This window comes from Chlorocebus sabaeus, chromosome 2 (genome assembly GCF_047675955.1).
Source record: "Chlorocebus sabaeus isolate Y175 chromosome 2, mChlSab1.0.hap1, whole genome shotgun sequence".
NCBI lineage: Eukaryota > Metazoa > Chordata > Mammalia > Primates > Cercopithecidae > Chlorocebus > Chlorocebus sabaeus.
This window is the reverse complement of record NC_132905.1, coordinates 63,590,012-63,609,794: the sequence shown is the minus strand read 5'-3', so window position 1 is coordinate 63,609,794 and position 19,783 is coordinate 63,590,012. Positions and strand designations below refer to the sequence as shown.

Below are 19,783 nucleotides of genomic sequence, written 5' to 3'. Positions count from 1 at the left end.
TAAATAAATAAATAAATAAATAAATAAATAAATAATAAAAATAAATAAATAAAGGAATGAAATACTATCTTCTATCCACAAAGTTTGTGAGGGTGAAGAACAGTGGTACTTATGTAGCTGCTGAAAGTTGAAGCTGCTGCAACATTTCTAACACACTTTGATGATAAGAACCACATGTTAAAAATGTGTATGCCTTTTACCTATCAACTCTATTATACTGAAATATCTATATGAAATAGACACATATGTTTTTCTTAGTATTGCTTAAAATAGCAGTGTATTAAGAAGAGCTCACATAAAGATTTTATGCAAAAATTTCAGTGCATCCATAGGATGGAATAATATGTAACCATTGAAGGTGTCAGTAGATACAGAGATATGTTGACATGCAAAGATGTACTTTGCTATATCAAGTGAGGAAAAAATCAGTTTGTTATACACCTACACAAACAGAATCTGCTCTTGTGTTACCTGAAAATATGTAGAAAACATAATCAAACTTATTTCTGGGGATTTGTAAGTGAAGTTTTTCCCTTTCTCTTATCTGTGATTTCTGCAACGAATATCTGAAAAGTTTTAGTTAAGTTTCATTAGTAATGAAATAAATCTTGGAAAGAGAAGGAATATGCTACTTGCATAGATACAAATAATTTCTCACATTTTATTATTTATTTTTATTCCTGTGGATAGCTATCTTCTGTGAACTTTTACCCTCTTGAGAAGTAGAGGGTTTCTGTTTACCTGTTCCTGTAGATTTTATTGTATATACATTTTATTATAAAATTATATTTTCATTATCTGTAAACATCTGTAAAAGGTATGAATTAATTATTTTATTTTAGTTATATATTTATGAAAACTAAAATAGCAAATATAAATGACCATTACTATTGTAAATGTATTGCTCTACTCAACAGGAGTTCTTTAAAAATATTGAACTCCCAAGCTGTGTTTATGCATTCTTTCAATCCGTTTAGTCATCAAACATAAGCCAGACACCTATTATGTGGAAGGCATATTCTACCATCTCTCAGGATCCTTCCGTCTTTGAAAACCTCATATTTACCTGCTGCGCCTGAGCAAGTTGAGAGATTTAAAATTGGGGCATTAGGGGGTAATCTCAATTGAAACTTTTCCTCCCTCCTTTCAAACAAAAGCATTTCTGAAGGTAGACAGTAGTAAAAGATAACCCTCAACTACCCTTCTGAAAATGTATAAGTCTTGGGTAAAGACTGTTTTAGTACTTTTAAGAACTAAAATGCAGTACACAAACAGCATGGAATACTATGCAGTCATAAAAGAAAGAATGAGAGCATGTCCTTTGCAGGGACATGGATGGTGTTGAAGGCCATTATCCTTAGCAAACTAATACAGGAACAGAAAACCAAGTACCACAGGGTCTCACTTATAGGTGGGAGCTAAATGATGAGAATGCACAGACACCTAGAGGGAAGTGACACACACTGGGGCCTATCAGAGGGTGGAGGGTGGGAGGAGGGAAAGAAGCAAGAAATAGAACTAATGGGTACTGGGCTTAACACCTGAGTAATGAAATAATTTGTACAACCAACCCCCTTGACACATTTTTACCTATGTAACAAACCTGCACATCCTGCACCTGTACCCCTAAAAGTAAACGTTGAAAAAAAGCTCCACAAATAGTTTCATAAATCCATTTTAAAAGGAGAAAAATTATAACAGTCTTAAATCCTAATATGAATGATTGGAAATATCTGATGTACATACATTGTATAAATCTTAAGTATTGATAAAAATGAGCCCATGCCATTCATTTGAATTTCAAGTTTTCTTTGGCTTAAAGTTTTTGAAAACCAAAGTAAGAAATAGATTATTTTAAAAATTTGTTTGTGTTTTCACCTCAGCCCTCTTCTTCCATAGTTCTTTTAAGAACTAACATTTATTTAAATGCTAGTCATCTGACTGGAACCGCCCCAGACCTGTTATATTGTAACATATTCTACTTAATGTAAGGCACCAGGGATTGTATGATGCCCCATTATTGTATGTCTCAATAAGAGAATTACTTAAATCCTGCCAATTATAGTTATAGTAAATCATGAATTATAAGTGGTATTTCAGTGTGAGAAATGGTAAAACATAGAGACAATGATCATCTTAGAATCACTAAAATACATCATTACCTGTAATCTTTAAAACATACCTGAAAGTGTAGGTATAATTGTATCATCTCATTGAATTCAAATGTTGTCTTTAGTGGTATTAGTAAAAATTATAATATCTTACAATTACTGAGCTGTTATTTGTGTTAGGAACTATTCTATATCTTTCGTGTAGAGTCTTATTTAAGCATTACTGTGGTTTCCTCTGAGAAATCGACTCTTTTCATTCCCATTTTATTGATGAGGAAATTGAGAGCCAAAAAGGGTAAGCAACAGCTGGGAAGCATCAGAGCTTCAAGTAGGATTCCAGCCCACGTTGAATGCCATCCAAGGGCTCTGCTCTTCCTATTCAAATAGGTTTCTCTTTCATTCATACAGTGAGTCATGAGGTAATAAGTAGTGTACTTTCTTCAAAGGGAAAATTAAGTTTGTTTTGAAGGCAGAGCAATAGCAGGCTATTCAGTGTTTGCAATTGCATGAATCATTGATGTAGCTGTAGATAGTGCACTACAATTTCCTAAAAAGTCTTCTCACTCTCATAGGACTGCTCTACATCTGGCCTCTGCCAATGGGAATTCAGAAATAGTAAAACTCCTGCTGGACAGACGATGTCAACTTGATGTCCTTGACAACAAAAAGAGGACAGCTCTGATCAAGGTATGCAGTAGTCAACTATATCAGCGTGAGATGGCTTTGATTTCAATACATAGCATAAAAATGAGTTTTCTCATTTAAATGTAACTAGTTGGTGAAAGCTGTGGAATGTTGTTTTTAATTCACAGGACTTATAATTTATTTTTGGTCTAATATTGACAGGCTGTACAATGCCAAGAAGATGAATGTGCATTAATGTTGCTAGAACATGGCACTGATCCAAATATTCCAGATGAGTATGGAAATACTGCTCTACACTATGCTATCTACAATGAAGATAAATTAATGGCGAAAGCACTGTTCTTATATGGTGCTGATATTGAATCAAAAAATAAGGTATAGATCTACCAATTTTATCTTCAAAATACTGAAATGCATTCATTTTAACGTTGACCTGGGTAAGGGCCAGTTTTCCATATTTGGAAGCTCAAGCATAACCTGAATGAAAATATTTTGAAATGACTTAATTATCTAAGACTTTGTTTTAAATATTGCTACTTTTAAAGAAGCATTAGAGGTTACAGTTTTTTTTAAATGCACTTGTGGTTAATATTTTTTTTAAAACACTGAATTTGCAAAAGGTAATACTTTTTTTTTTTCAATTTTTCCCTGCCAGGTTTTCTTTTTTTTCCCCCTAATGAATGTAAAATGACAAAATTTGCCCTGGAAATAGGTTTCAAATTAAAACTCCAAGAAAACTTAAACATGTTTCAGTGAATGGTAATCCTGCTACTTTGACAAGTTCCAAAAAAAAACCCAAAACAAAACAGTAATAGATATGAGGTGATGTATCTCTCAGTGGCAAGGCTTAAGATATTTCTGATTGCTTATGAGGCAGAAGCGGAAAGGGAAAAAGACAGCAATCAGAAATATCAAGGCCAATTTGGAAATTAGGTAGTGGAGGGAAAAGACTGTGAAGAGGTTTTCTGTGTGTGTGTGTCTCTGCGCGTGTGTGTGTGTGTTGCTATTGATCATTCATTTGTTTCCTTTGTATGGTGAGACAAGATTCTTTTAAATTTTAGAAAATGACAGTTTTCAGTTTGGGAGAGGGAGTTAATGGGTTGTAAAATGGCTAGAGATCAATTTCAGGAGGCCTCTGAGGATCCAGATTGGCAGTGAACAGGTGGTAATGTAGTGGGAAACCCTTGAGCAGAGGGAACGACAAGTAATTAACTGACTTAGTGTCCTATTCTGGTAAAAATGGCCAATTAGAGTCTCAACTCTGCTTTCAACTCTAGCATGTCTTGATGGGAAGGTGGGAGACAAGGGGCTTATAAGGAATGAGATCAGGTTGGATTTTGAGTTTACTAGACCTTATTCTACTCTTACCGGGGAAAATTATGTGGTATTTTCAGTAAATGAGTCTCTCTCCTACTCTTTCCTCTTTTTGGCCAAATCCTCAAATGATAAAGGGAATTGGTTTTGTGGATGAGCGATGAGACTGAAGTAATAATCGTCTATTGCACTAGCTTCCAGCTAGAGTTGTGCATTCCAGTTACCTCAGGAAAATTTTTAAATAGTCCACAAGTCTAGGCTTTCCCCTGAAGATTTTGATAGAGTAAGTCTAATAAAGCCTGGATATGTATGTTTAAAAATGTTTCCTTGAAGCCAGGAACGGTGTTGCATGGCTGTAGTCCCAGCTGCTGGGGAGGCTGAGGTGGGAAGATTGCTTGAGCTCAGGAGTTCGAGTCTAGCCTGGTCAACATGAGACCCTCTCTCTAACAATGACAACAACAACAAATTTCTCAAAATCTGGATACACTCCTGCTTAAGAAACACTGAATACATAAGTGTAATATGTAAATTCTTCTATCTCAGAAACGTAAGATACTTTTAGAAAAGTTGGAGTTGGATATGTGCTAATTCCTTTAAATCTTTCCTTTCCAATAACATTAATCTAACTTTTTTTGTTTGTTTGTTTTTTAGATGGGGTCTCACTTGGTTCCCCAGGCTGTAGTGCAGTGGTGCAATCACAGCTTACCACAGCCTTGACCTCCCCAAGCTCAGGTCGTCCTCCAATCTCAGTTTTTGTATTTTTTTTTTTTAGTAGAGATGAGGTTTTTGCCCTGTTCCCCAGACTGATCTTGAACTCCTGGGCTCAAGTGAATCACCCACCTCAGCCTCCCAAAATGCTAGGAGTACAGGTGTGAGCGACCATTCCTGCCCGAGTCTGACTTTTATCAGTGGTTGAGACATTAAAATGAATATTATTGGCACTGTGTATCAGCTTACAGAATAATACCTTTTCCTTTGTACCTTCAGTTATTCACTGCCATTCAGAAGGTCTTTAGAAATTTGCAGTGAGTAGTCTTTCATTAAGTAGAGAATGGACCTCTCAGGATTTTGTGTCTCTTTGTTCAGTTACTCAAGTGCTTAGATCAGTAAGTCGTTGTTAAGAGTAGTTTTCTCAATTAGAATTATGGCAAATTCTAAACATTTTTTTCTCAATTGAAGCTGTATTATGGACTATCCATTATGTCTCTTATGTTTGCAGAGGTTTGACATAATCAGGATGGCAGGTTTAAACACTAAAATCCATGGAGTTATTAAGAATACAGACAGGGGCCGGGCGCGGTGGCTCAAGCCTGTAATCCCAGCACTTTGGGAGGCCGAGACGGGCGGATCACGAGGTCAGGAGATCGAGACCATCCTGGCTAACACGGTGAAACCCCGTCTCTACTAAAAATACAAAAAACTAGCCAGGCGAGGTGGCGGGCGCCTGTAGTCCCAGCTACTTGGGAGGCTGAGGCAGGAGAATGGCGTAAACCCGGGAGGCGGAGCTTGCAGTGAGCTGAGATCCGGCCACTGCAGTCCAGCCCGGGCTACAGAGCAAGACTCCGTCTCAAAAAAAAAAAAAAAAAAAAAAAGAATACAGACAGGAATTCTGTTAGTTTCAGTAATCCTGTGAACTGATTACCTATTTAGTTAACAATCTGGAAAAATTAAATACAAATAGATTTTAAATGAGTGAACGCAAAAATTCTTAAAAAGGGCTGTATGAGTATTAATAGCAATTTTTATTGCACATTGGAGCTTGAACTTTTGGTAAAACATGAAACTAAAGAAATATTTTACATTCAAATTCTTGCTTTATACACAAGAATTTTGTCTTAGGGTTGGATAATACAGAGATAAAAGATACATCCCCTGCCCTCAAGAAGCTCTTTGTTTAAATGGAAAAAAAATCATCATCCAAAAGTGCCATGCCAAATGCTGGGTTAGAAGCAAAGAGTCTTGGAAGCAGTAAATGTTGAACGGGAGTTTTTGAGATGATCAGAGTTGATGTGGTCAGGCAGAGAAGGGGTGTTTCCAAGGGAAGCAGCAGCATGTGGGAAAGCACAGAAGAGTGAGATGGAAGCAGCTACATTTGATTTACTTTCTATGAGTGTAAGTCCATGAGATCTTATATAAAGTTTCCAGTTCAGCTGAGAAATACATAATTTTTTGAATTACATATTGTTTTTGTTTTATATTGTTTTACAGCATGGCCTCACACCACTTTTGCTTGGTGTACGTGGACAAAAACAGCAAGTGGTGAAATTTTTAATCAAGAAAAAAGCTAATTTAAATGCACGTGACAGATGTGGAAGGTATAGTTATTTCTTTTAATCTGTGTGTTGTTCTAGATTGATAGCAGTCACTCAAGTCATAAATAATAAATTAATAAGATTAAATTATACTTATTGGGACATAGTGATCAGTATCAACACAAATCAGTTAAGCAGAAAAACAATTATTTGGACTGGGCAACATGAAGAACAGTTTTAGTAGGATTCATCTTCTCATTGTATTGACTGATGTTATTTGTTGTATGACATTTTGGTTACCTGATATTATGTTAGCTAAAGGGATTTCATATTAATTTTATGAAATGTGAACTTTAACTTTTAGTTTACTTTATGACTCAGTATTGAACTTCTTAACCCTTTCTAGTCGTTTTTAACCTCTGTGTCTTCTATGCTTTTCTGATAAATATGCTGTATGGAACATAAATGGGAGTTGAGAATCCTTTTGTCTTTTCAATGACTCTACTTTAAGTTGCCTTCTTTGAAGAATATTAATGTTAGCTTATCCCTAGTTGACAATTAATTGCTATTCCCACACAATATGGGTTCACAGCTTTTTTCCTTTTTTATTGCCAGTGTATTTTGATGTTTTTATTTTTAATTGGTATGGAGAGAGGGAGTGAAGATAGTTTTAAGTGGATACACTTTTCCTTTAATGAAGGCAAGCCGTAGGTGGGTGATAAAGAGAAAAAAGCTAGGCTTTGGATTCACACAAGACTGGTTTTAATCCCTAGCTTTCTTACTTGCTAGGTGTGTGACCTTGGGAATCTTATTAACCACCACACATGTTATCATATATGAAAAGTAGGAGAATACATCCTTCAAAGTTGGCTGTGCATAAGTAAGGAAGATACATATGACATTTAATTCAGTGCCCAGCACATGCTTATTGGCATCATTAACTGAAACTCCTATGACTGTTCTTACCATTATTATTAATATTACTGCTTTCAGCAAGCAGAGAGCTCTTATTTATGTTACCCCCTAGCTGATTTTCTATTACAGCATATCAGTCTAGGGAAGCTGTAAGGAAATCTTCACTTAAACCTTTGTCCACTTCAGATAAGTGACACTAGCATTGTTTCTTGCCCATTAAAGGACTTTAAATTAATGTCTTCTACTATGCAATACCCCACTGAGATAAGAGGTTTCCTTGTTGTCCCTTCCTTTAAACCTTGTTGGTATTTTACAAAGATGAACACTTAAGTACCCAAGATGCTTATGTGTTTTAGTGCATGTAAATGTTTAATTCTGCATGGACAGGCAAGATGTTAAATTGATAAAGTATATTAAATTAGCTTTTAAAATAAGTTTATTACAGTTTCTAAGGGAGAAATTATCTCTGTCATTTTAGAACTGCTCTCATACTTGCTGTATGTTGTGAATCAGCAAGTATAGTCAGCCTTCTACTTGAGCAAAATATTGACATATCTTCCAAAGATCTATCTGGACAGACAGCCAGAGAGTATGCAGTTTCTAGTCATCATAATGTGTAAGTGTTTACATTAAAAGGCTAGTTAATGCTAAATTGAGGATTAAAGTAATTATAACAATCGCATCTTACATATGAGGTGACATGTCATAGTGTGGTTCAGGTAGTTTTAGAGTGGCAGTCACTTAGTCCCCTTCATCAGCCAGAAATCAGACAAAAAGCAAGACAAGTTAGAGGTACCAATGGGTGCAGGATTCTTTATCTCAGGACTTTTAGACCTTGATACTTAGAATCCCAACATTGTTCATTTCATCTAAGTATAACACCTATGCATGGGATTAAAGAATAGTGTCATATCTTTGATTTTTCTGATTAGTTATTTGGGTCTTGAAATGTCCAGTTTAACAGAAAGCCTTGGACTGTCTTCTGGGTATTATCTCCTACATACTCCTTGAATTTTTCAATAACTGAAGGGATTCACTAAATCCAAGGAAGACAGTCCTTTTTATCAAGTCAGAAGAAGGAGGGAAAAAAAGAACATTCCAGTCATTCTGATGTTTCACTTGCTCCTGTTGCTGCATTGTTGCCACTCAAATGGTCCTGCTGCCTGGTAATGGTTGATCTTTGACACAAAGATGCCCTTACTGATTCAGAGTCCTCAAGTCTTCATGGCAAGTCATACAGTGACTTTGAAGTTACAACGTTTGTATGTTCCCATACCTATGCTTATTTGCTCAGCCATTGTTCCAAAGCACCAGCACCCTGCTCTGGCCGCTGAGCATCCTGCCTTTATCCGCAGACAAAGTGAGCAAATTGACACTTCCCCCCATATTCAGAACCTAATGTGGAACCCGCATCTTAGCCAAGAGTTAGCTGAGACCTTCATGGTACGAGATCCTTTGAGGCCGTTGTTGGTCTTTTCTCTGGCAGATATTAATTGGGCTTGTTCTAAAGGGTCAGAGGGGTTCAAATAATAGGGCAGAAAGAGATCAGTGTTTGTTTCTTCTTCTTTGCTACCAGATCTATACTGTGAGGCACCTGTATATCCTGTAGAGAACCTTAGGCAGTAGAAAGTTCCATATGAATCTTCCCTGAGCAGTGGCTCCCAGTTGTGGTTGGCCCCTTGAGTGATCTGTTTTACACGATAATGAAAATTGTCCAAGCTACTTTCATCTGTAGCTCAAGATTTTAAAATTTTTTCAAATTCTACCTCACAGGAAGCCATTGAAGAGAATTCTCAGAGTCTCAAGTAGGTTAGTTGGACTTAACAGAACCAAGCCCTGTCCATGACTCATCACTAATCATGTGTAAAAGTAGGGCTTTGTGGTTGCTTCAGCAGCACATATCCTAAAATGGGAACAATACAGAGAAAATTAGCATGGCTTCTGCGTAAGGAAGCAGCACAAATTTTTGAAGTGTTCTATATTTTGGGCAGTCACTGGAAGGTCATTTGGTTATTTGCTGACTAGCTCTAAGGAAACAGTGTGAATCAAAGCAACATGGGTGCCACCAAAATAATGAAATTGTGATTTGCACTAAAAAAATAGTCATGTAAGATGGTCTATGAGATGGCTTGGAGCTGAATAACATGTTCAGTGCAAAATATGTTGTTAGTATGTATGTCAAAAATTAGAGAATGTCAGCTTGCAACTTCTTCACGGAAACTAAAAAAAAAAAATAAAGGTAGAGTTTTGGTCTCCATGTCAGCTGTAATTGGACATCAATATAAAGCATTACCCTAACAAACATCTGCTGGCTCAGAGTTGGAGTCGGTAGAGAAGGATCATTGGTTCAAGCCAGGTCTTAACATCTATTGGTTTTTCTGCCCTTGGTGTGATTAGTCAACTCTGTAATAGTGGACAATCACATTAGCTACTTTAATGAGATATTTATGAGTAAATTTAGTTACAAACTATGACATAGTTGGGATGTCCTGAATTAGAAGCCATAAGGAGCAGAACAACTAAGAAGCAGAATTAGGACTTAATAACATTTTCTGAAAACTACAACATTTGCATATTAGAATCTATGAACAAAATACACACTGGGTTTTATTTGGGATTCCAAGATAATTTCAGTCATGAAGTTTAGGAACAGATTATTCCATTGCTTTACTATTTCTCTGAGCATTTAAAAAATGTTATCTTGTTAAATCATTATAACAACCTAGTGAAATAAGGCAGCAAAGCCCTCACTTTGTAGAAGAAGACATTGAGCCTAAGAGAAGCAGGTTGTCCAAGAACAAATAGCTGTTCATTATGGAGCTAGGACTTAAGCAGAGTTGGGACACTTTCTATTATGTCATGCTAATGCAAGCCAATTTACTGGGTCATACTGCTCTCGATTTGTGAGCATTTCATCTTACATTTTTTTTCTTCTTTAATTAGAAGCTTCAAGAGAAGTTTGTAGAATGTACTCATAAGTGGATGGGATAATACTGTTAAGTTCTGATATTATGATATTGTTTGAAATACTCTAAGAATTTTACATTTGCTAAGTTTTTTACATCAGTATTAAAATAGTAATTTGGTTTATTACATTTTTATATATAGAATTTGCCAATTACTTTCTGACTACAAAGAAAAACAGATGCTAACAATCTCTTCTGAAAACAGCAATCCAGGTAAGACTTGTGATAGTGAATTCCATTAGGTCAGTTGTCCCCAACCTCTCTGGCACCAGGGACCGGTTTTGTGGAAGACAATCTTTCCATGGGCTGGGGGAAGGTGGGGATGGTTTCAGGATTATTCAATCATGTTACATTTATTGTGCTACTTTATTTATATTATGATTACATTGTAATATATAGTGAAATAATTATACAACTTACCATCATGTAGAATCCATGGAAGCTCTGAGCTTATTTTTCTGCAACTAGATGGTCTCATCTGGGGGCAGAGCAATGTGAGACAGTGACAAATCATCAGGCATTAGATTCTCATATGAAGCACACAACCTACATTCCTCAGATGGGCAGTTCACAACAGGGTTCATGCTCCAATGAGTATCTAATGCTATCACTGATCTGACTGGAGGCAGAATTCAGGTGGTAGTACAAGCCATGGGGCTGGCTGTAAGTACAGGTGAAGCATCCCTGGCTTGCCTGCTGCTCCCCTCCTCCTGTGTGGTGTGGTTCCTAATAATCCATGGACTGGTACAAGTCTGTAGACTGGGAGTTGTGGACCCCTGCTCTGGGTGGTCCTACCATAGATTAAAAAGTAACAGTAAGGAATTTTTGATCACAAAAGAACACTGAAGCACAAGTCATGTTACATATGCTTGTCCCCACAAGGTCTCACTGTTACTGACTTCATTCGTCCTCATTTGAAGTTGGAAAGAGACACATTTACTTTGTTGGAACAAGGTGTGTTCTTCTACCTGTTGGTTAATTGTCATGATAACAGTAATTTTGTTAGAACAAGATGCTGTGCTACCATTTGCCAAAAGATTGTCAAAATAAATATACAAATTGCCCAACTCTAGGCTCAGGAGATTATAACAAAAGTAGAAAAATGTTTCACAATAACAAAAATGCTAGTATGCTACCTGGTTGTGGACACCTAATACATTGTATAACTGAAACGGTGTGAGGACAACTTTAATTTAGCTACCTATTTATCAAAGAGCTTTTGTAAGTTAGGTTTTATTAGTTTCAGGAGATAAAGATGAAATAGATGTAGTTTTGATCCTTAAGGTGCTCATAATAGAGCTGTCTCCATTTCGTTTCTGTGCTTTTTCAACAGAATTTACAAAGAAAACATTTCTATTTATGTTTTCACTTGTCCACTTAACAAATAACTATCAAATGTCTTTTAGATACTAACCACTTTTCTAATGCTATGAAACACAAACAATTAAAAATACAGACAGGAGCTTGTTATTATCATTGTCATTTTTTAAAATTTTACTACTTCATTCAGTGCTTACTGTGTGCTAGATGCCCACTGGAAGCTTATAATTGTAATTTATTATATATTGATTATGTGCCAGACATATGTGATGAGGAATGAAAGTTTTGAAAAAAATAAGTAGGCATGATTCAAGTGAAGCATGCAGAGTGAGAAGAATTTTTCTAGGTAAAGAAGCAGAAGAATAATGTTTGGCAGAAGGAACATGCAACAAGATTGTGTGTTGGCCAGAAGGAACATCTAAGGAGATTGCCTGTTTGGCAGGAAGAGCAGCAAGTGCAAAAGACAAGATGCTTGAGTGAACTTTGCAGGGTTTCTGAGAAGTTCACTTTTGCTAGCACCAAAAGTGTGAGACACCAGAGGTTGGGAATGAGGTGAATACTTAGCTAAGGCAAGTTTATGACAGACTTTTTAATACTACAGAAATGAGTAGGTTTTATCCTGTGGGCCATGGGAAGTTTACCAGGTAGAATGCTTTGGACTGCAAATACTGATGAGCAGTGGTGAAAACAGTAGGAACCAGAGTTGTTTTGTTTGTTCAGTGATATCCTAGGGATCCCTCTTGTCCCTCTTTCTGTCCTGTCGACAGTGTTTTATTCATGTCTCCTTTCATGGTTGGGTAATCTGCAACAGCTCCAAACATCTTGTTCTCACAACACAACATCTCAACGGCTTCTTTTCTTCACCTGTGTCTTCTAAACAGGCAGAAAACTTAGAAGCACACAAGGGGCTTCCTGTAACATTTCATTGGCTGTGTTACACTACCTGCTCATTCCCAAACCAGGCACTGGGAATGCAAATATGTGATTAGCTTAGAATGAACATTTCTCTTTCTGAGGCTGAGGAGGGAGATTGGGATAATAAACATCCCAATAGACTTGTGTTTCTTCTGCAAGAAAGAATAAGGAATGGCTATTGGTAGGGAGCGAACAATGTTTGCTGCAGGGGCTCATTGGAGACATTGGAGCAGGGAAGTCACAAGATTAAATTTGAGTATTAAGGCATTCTGGTTTTGGTGTAAAACGGGTTAGCAAGCTTTTCCTGTAAAGGACCAGGTGAGAAATATTTGAGACTATGTGGTCTCTGTCATATCTACTTACCCTGCTGTTGTCTGCTGTTGTAGTGTGAAAGCCACCATGATTCTATGTAAGCAAACAGGCCTGACTGAGCTCCTATAAAACTTTATTTACAAAGCCATGAGGCAGATTGGATTTGGACTGTGGCCTATAGTTTGCAGGGATTGATGGAATATAACCTTATAAAGAAACCAGGAGACAAAGGAAACTTTTGCAGTAGTCAGCTGTAGTTTGCTTTTCACACATCCTTGGACTAGTATCAATGTATTATAAGGTTTCACCCATCCATGGTGAAATAAAGTTAGGAATCTCAGTTACTCATTTTAATATGTTGGCCTTTGTTTTTATGGTGTTATGCCTTTTTTATTTGTTTTGCTTACTTTTTATTTCATGTAAGAGCTAACATTAATAGTTGACGGTTTTCTTTTAAATAGAAGCCATTTTGTAAAGTTTATGTTCCCAGTGGCAGTGGGAATATAAAGCAGAGGCAGAAGAGAGGTATAGTCCATAGGATTTAGTGATAATTGAATGAGAAAGGCTTGGGAGACCGAGGGAAGTGTCAGATGATTTACAGGTTTCCAGGTCGTACACTAGTATTTAACCTGGACATGAGGAAGGAGTAGGAAATTTTCTGATGAATACAGAAGAGCAAAGAGTTACAGGTCAGCAGGAATGACCATTTTTTTCCTATGCATGTTTAATGGAATATTCATGTAGGATATTTTGAGTAGGTAATTGGATAACCAGCATTTATAACTCACATCCTACTAGTTTGACTCTCAGTAACAAGACTTGTCAAAGACCCAAGAATCTAAAAGTTGATGAAAATGTCCATGTGTATCACCCATCAGTGACCGAAACTCAGCATCCACAGAACACAGAATTGGGACACATGATCCTAATAGATAAAGATGAATATCAGAGTTATGTTCCTCTTAGGGAATGATAGTCTCCATGACCTGTGTGAGTCACGGCTGCCAGAAAAGAAAGAGAGCAAGGAGTGTGTTAAAGAAGCGCAGCAAATTCAGTCCTAGAGTGCCCTGCTTGATTTCATGTCATAGTTCTGACTTCTAAAATACCATTTTCTGCAAAATATGCTTTCTGTTTTTCCCCTCTTGAAGCCTGCAACCAAACAGAATCCCTTTAGCAGAGCATTTTTGTGTTCTTTCTTTAAGCAAAGCAACATATAAATAACAAAAAGAAGTAAGAGAAAGAGTATGTTTTGTATAGGCTAGTAATTAATGTAAACTTGAGAGTGAGTACCAGGATTATACTTAGGATTTACAGACTGGGTAGGAAGACTAGGTAGAAATCTAAAGATTACTGACTCAAACACATCATGGTTTCATTGCTTTATTGTCACAGCTCTGAATTCACAACTATGAGTTATATTCATATGCACTATAACTTTAGAAAGCACCTTCCCAAACCAAATATTAAGTGATTTATTGTAATTTCTTTGACTTATTATAGAATTGACTTTCCAAGTGTTCATGAGAATTATTGAGAATTTGCTACATAGTAACATCTCAGCTGTGTCCACATGAGCTATCTGTCACCCTGTCTTAATGAATAACGGCTGACTAGGAATATTTGTTTTGGCATTAAAATTATCTTTATCTAAATGCAGATAGGACCAGGGATCACTCTTGAACATTAATGTCCAAGCATCTTAAAATTACACATAAGGTTTCATAATCTGACTTCTGCCCCACTCTCTATCTTTAGCCCTTTTCCCTGTGCGCCCTTTCTCTGGCATTACTGAGCTGCTGGTAATGTCCTACTCACTCATTCACTCTTTCAGGCCTTACTCCTGCTCTTGCTGCTGCGTGGAATGCTGTTACCCTTTCCTGCCCTCTACCGTTTTTAATCTGGCCTCAATATTTCAGTCCTGCTTGGGCATGTGTTCTAGAAAAGCCATCCCTGATATGCTTTATTTTCATTCTTTTTAAACCCTAATGCCTTGCATATATGTAGCAGGACTCAATAAGAAATTTCTGAGTAAAATAAAGACTGTTTTTACAAATATGATGTGCAAGACTGTCCCCTGCAGTCTTGGAGCAGAGGGGACAGACATGTGGGGGAATAATGTACAGTTCAGGTGGTAAAGATGCAGTAGAAAAATCAGTGAAGTACGAAGGCAGCCTCAAGGAAGGAAGTACCTTTTTATCTAGGGAAAGACATGCAGAATCAAGGAAGACTTCACACAGCATTGTTTTTAAAAGATGAAAATAAGGCTGGTTGTGGTGGCTGACACCTGGAATCCCAGCATTTTTGGGGGCCTAAAGAGGTGGATCATAAGATCAAAAGATCAGGACCCCTGGCCAATCGTGAAACACTATCTCTACTAAAAAAATGAAAATTAGCTGGGCATGATGGTGAATGCCTGTAATCCCAGCTTCTTGGGAGACTGAGACAGGAGAATCACTTGAACCAGGGAGTCAGAGGTTGCAGTGAGCTGAGATTGTGCCACTGCACTCCAGCCTGGTGACAAAGAAAGACCCTGGCTAAAAAAAAAAAAAAAAAAAGAAGAAGAAAAAAAGAAAAGAAAATAAATTTGTCAGGATAGTGGAGGGAAACATTTTAGATATTAGGAAGACATTGTACACTAATAAAGGCGTCAGTAGTAATTTTGCAAATCATTTATAAGGTACTATTGTTGCAGAAAACAGGAGGTAGGAGACACCCAGTGGGTGAAACAGGAGGATTTTATTTAGGTGCACAGCAGCTCAGCAGATTTGCTTCCAACAACTGAGTCCTGAACAAAGACAGAGCTTGGCTTATAAAGGCAAGTTTACAGAAACAGAACAAAGGCGGTTAATCATATAGTGACAGTTTTGCAGCCTCAGCATAGCTTGTGACTTTGCAACTACATTGAAGGAAAACAGGAACTTGCAAAATATATGCATTTGTAAAAATAGCTATGAGTAAATGCTGCGGGGAAGGGAGGATGGTAAAGGAGTTTGTTTTCTTAACCTTGCTCTGGGATGTCTGGACCCATACCTGTGGGCTCTTGCTTCTCAGACAGGGTCACCATGACCTTACCTGGGCCCTACCTGTTACTATCCTTAGAGTCAGAGTAGCTAAGTGCAGGAAAACTTGTTTCTCTTTAAAACTAAATTTCCTTCTCATTACATTTTCTGCTTCATGATTAAGAAGTGGAGAACAACACACTGTGTTACCTTGTATGTTTCTACTGTATTTTAAAGTTGTGTTTCTGGTGGTTTTGTTCATTTATGTTGGGTGGATGAATTTGTGAGTGAATCTTATCAGGTGTCTCCCCAAGTGGTTTGTTGAAGTCTTAGAGAATGATTTCCTAAGTAACTATTTCATGAAACACTAAACACCCAATTTATAGGATAAAATAAAATGTTGTCTTAAATCTGTTTTTATAAAGGCAATAGTTTTTAACTGTTCTAAGTGGTTCATTTTAACTGAATATATGGATTTCTCAACAGAACAAGACTTAAAGCTGACATCAGAGGAAGAGTCACAAAGGCTTAAAGGCAGTGAAAATAGCCAGCCAGAGGCATGGAGAATTTTAAATTTAAATTTTTGATTTAATGTTATTTTCTTTGCTTTAGTAATATTAGATAGTTCAAAGGAAATTACCTTTCAGACTAGGTTTTGAGAATCAATAGATTCTTTTTTCTAAGAACTTTTTAATAGAATCTTAAAATTTAATAAATTCGCAATCTCATTAACAGAAGAATCAATAGATTCTAATTTAGCATTTGAAATTTAACTTAAAAACATAACCACTATAAAATTTAAAATACTCTTATTTTATAATATTCTTATTTGAAATATTGTTATCTACCTTTTTGATTAGCTTATAGGTAATCTTTCTGTTTGGAATAGAGGCAAAAGAAATTCCAGAACTTTGTTCTTTTATTATTACAACACCCTAACATGATAAAGAAAGTAACATCAATTATTGGATTATATTATTAAGCAATGGAATTATGAACAATGTAACACTAATGGTCCCTGACCTGGATTCATGGTTAAAGAGTAATCATGGCCAGTGCTTGAAAATCTGCAGTTTTATATCGCAGTCACTGATAGCAAGGTTAAAGATATATTCTGCCTTGTGGTCTTTCATTGACTTCAGCATTTCTCTTCAGGGAGGGAACCAGGTCATAAAAGCAACCCAAATGCCTATTACAAGAATCATATCTTCCAGAGTGGGACCTTTGGTATTAGTACAGAAACACAATAACATTCGAACTTACTTCAGTCGCAGAAAATCAGTACAGATTATTAAAATTTTTATCCACTGTAATTAGTACACGTTAGAATATATTAGAACTGGACTTAAGGAGATCATCTAGATACATAACACTATCATATTACAACATGTAATTTCAATTAACATTTAAGAATTTGCATTTCTTTCTGTTTGGTGTTGATTTCAGCTCCTAATAATTGAAAGTGTGCCTACAATCCAGTTAGTAATCTGTAGAGGCTCACTGGTTAGGGTTTGGTGAGGTAAACTCTTTTCGAGTGAGGAAGATTTTGCAACACTACAAATCATCTGCTGATGCATTTTTGGTAGATTTAACACATAACAAATTAAGTTTAGTCCAAACAAATGGTGACAAAGTTAAGTTTGCTGATTCATGTTTTTCTTCTCCCTTTGATTAAGGTGAAGTATTTTTCACATGTTAGTCAGAAGCCAGTGATGTGGCAGTAGCTGAATGTAGATTAAAAATTTAATTCTTAATTTTAATTATTTATTTATTTATTTAACTATTTTGACAGTTAAATTTTAATTTTAGTTATTTTCTAATTTTTCTTTGTCCATACTTGATTACTTAAAATAAAATTATTTTAAAAACATGCATTCCAAGAGAGGAGACATCAAAGAAATACAACAAGCAAATTAACCTTCTATTTTTGCATTTACAGGAAATATCTCAAGAACGAGAAATAAACAAGGATTGTGATAGAGAGGTATACCTTTCTATTCAAATGTTTCTGTTGAATTCAATTTTTACATTGTGTTGTTTAACAAAGTGTACTAAGTGTAGGCATACATGATCCTATCATGTAAGTAGCATAAATCATCAGTGAAAAATTTAATATTTAACTCAGAAAGAATTCTGTACATTGAGGTTTAAAGAGATATAAACCCTAGAGATACTCTTTCATTATTCTCGAATAATCCTGAATGGTGCCGTAAAATGCTAGGTCATGCCACTTTAGGAGCTTTGGATCAATCGTTTTATCTTTCTTGGTTTTAGTCTGATTATCAATAGATAATGTGGCTAAAGAAGATAATTTCTTATTCTGTGTATCTTTCAGCTAGAAAATTGTATGACTATTGAATGTGAAATATGGGGAGCATCTCATTTTCTGGGATTCCTTGCTCCTACCTCAGCAGTTTCACTCTGGTCCTTGTGTTGTGGCGAACTTTGGTTCCCATGTTTCAGTGAGAACCATCATGTTTTTGATAACCCAGGAACCAAATGAAAAAAGAATGGTCAAAGGCAGTGGGGGAGAAGAAAATCTCAGTGCAGAAAAGGGCAATCTTCCTTTCTATTCCTGAAACCCCACAGTGTCTCATCCTCTAAATCTGACTGCTTAATGTAAGATCTAGGTGGTAAAGACAGAAGAGGACACATTTTGCATCTTTGTCTTTTTATTTGTGTGTTCCCATGAGTCAAATGGGGTAAATACATATATACGATTCTGAAGAGTGGTTGGGAATAAAAGCACAAAATGAAGGAGGGCCCTTTATGAATTTTGGAAAATTCTATTTTATTCAGTCAAACAGAAATAAAGCAAACTTTACAAATATTTCAATGATACACTAATGATATGATAATTACATCTTAAAATTATATTGTAATAGTTATGTATATATGATCAAACTTAAGCGTGAAATATTTTTAATGACTAAAATAATGATACACTGAGTCAATTGATAAAATCAATTAAAAAGGTTCTTTTTATTCAATAAAGTGATAACCATCCTTAATATCAAACTTCCATTCAAGGTTGAAGAAGAAATGAAGAAGCACGGAAGTAATCATGTGAGATTACCAGAAAACCTGACTAATGATGCCGCTGCTGGCAATGGTGATGATGGATTAATTCCACAAAGCAAGAGCAGAACACCGGAAAGTCAGCAATTTCCTGACACTGAGAATGAAGAGTATCACAGGTAACCCTATGGCAACATTTAACAGGAGACAACTATGTGCTGTCAAACTAATCCTAATTTGGCTAATATTCATGATTAACAAATTTTGTACTTTTGCTAGGATATTCAGCATCACCTGGTAATCAGAAAAATGATAATCAGCAAAAAACGAGTTACCATTTTTTCTAGTCATAAATTTATTTGAGAAATAACCAGTATTGGCAAATTTGAGGTGAAAGGCATTTTCTTTTCTTTTTAGTTAACTTTTATTTTAGCTTCAGGGGTACATGTGCAGGTTTGTTATATAGGTAAACTGTATCATGGAGGTTTGGGCTACAGATTATTTCATCAGCCACATAATAAGCAAAAGACCCAAAAGGTAGTTTTTTGATCATCTCCCTCCTGCCACACTCCACTCTCAAGTAGACCCTGGTATCTGTTACTCTCCTCTTTGTGTCCATGAGTTCTCATTGTTTAGTTCCCACTAATGAGCAAGAATATGTGGCATTTGATTTTCTGTTCCTGCATTGGTTTGCTCAGGATAATGGTCTCCAGCTTGATCTGTGTTGCTGCAAAGGAAATGGTCTCATTGAAAAAGACATTTCACACACTGTTGGTGAACACATTTCAAACATTAATTTAGTAGCATATTCACACACACATATATAACATAGTAAGGATATATATGTATGTTAAGGATATTTATATAGATTTGTTACTTATATACTTATGTATAAGGACATTTATTACAGCATCATTATATCAAAAAGGTGAATCCTATTCAGTAGGAAGTTATCATTATCAAAAGTAAATCCTTACCAATAGGAAATAACTCAATTTTCATTCCCAGAAAATAAT

At 36.1% G+C, this 19,783-nt stretch overlaps 1 protein-coding gene and 1 non-coding gene across 2 annotated transcripts in view; both read left to right on the top strand.

Moving 5' to 3' along the window:
- The window catches only part of LOC103247565 (POTE ankyrin domain family member G-like), a 52,970-nt gene that overhangs the window by 2,258 nt on the left and 30,929 nt on the right, over positions 1–19,783 (top strand). The window contains 8 exon segments of the mRNA XM_073004860.1: positions 2,684–2,798; positions 2,958–3,131; positions 6,279–6,385; positions 7,716–7,853; positions 10,346–10,416; positions 16,236–16,306; positions 17,689–17,733; positions 18,780–18,946. Of these exon segments, the coding sequence (XP_072860961.1) occupies positions 2,684–2,798; positions 2,958–3,131; positions 6,279–6,385; positions 7,716–7,853; positions 10,346–10,416; positions 16,236–16,306; positions 17,689–17,733; positions 18,780–18,946 (888 nt within the window).
- Positions 9,121–9,223, top strand: LOC119622644 (U6 spliceosomal RNA). Its single transcript, XR_005239250.2, has one exon. It is a non-coding gene; the product is annotated as a U6 spliceosomal RNA (small nuclear RNA).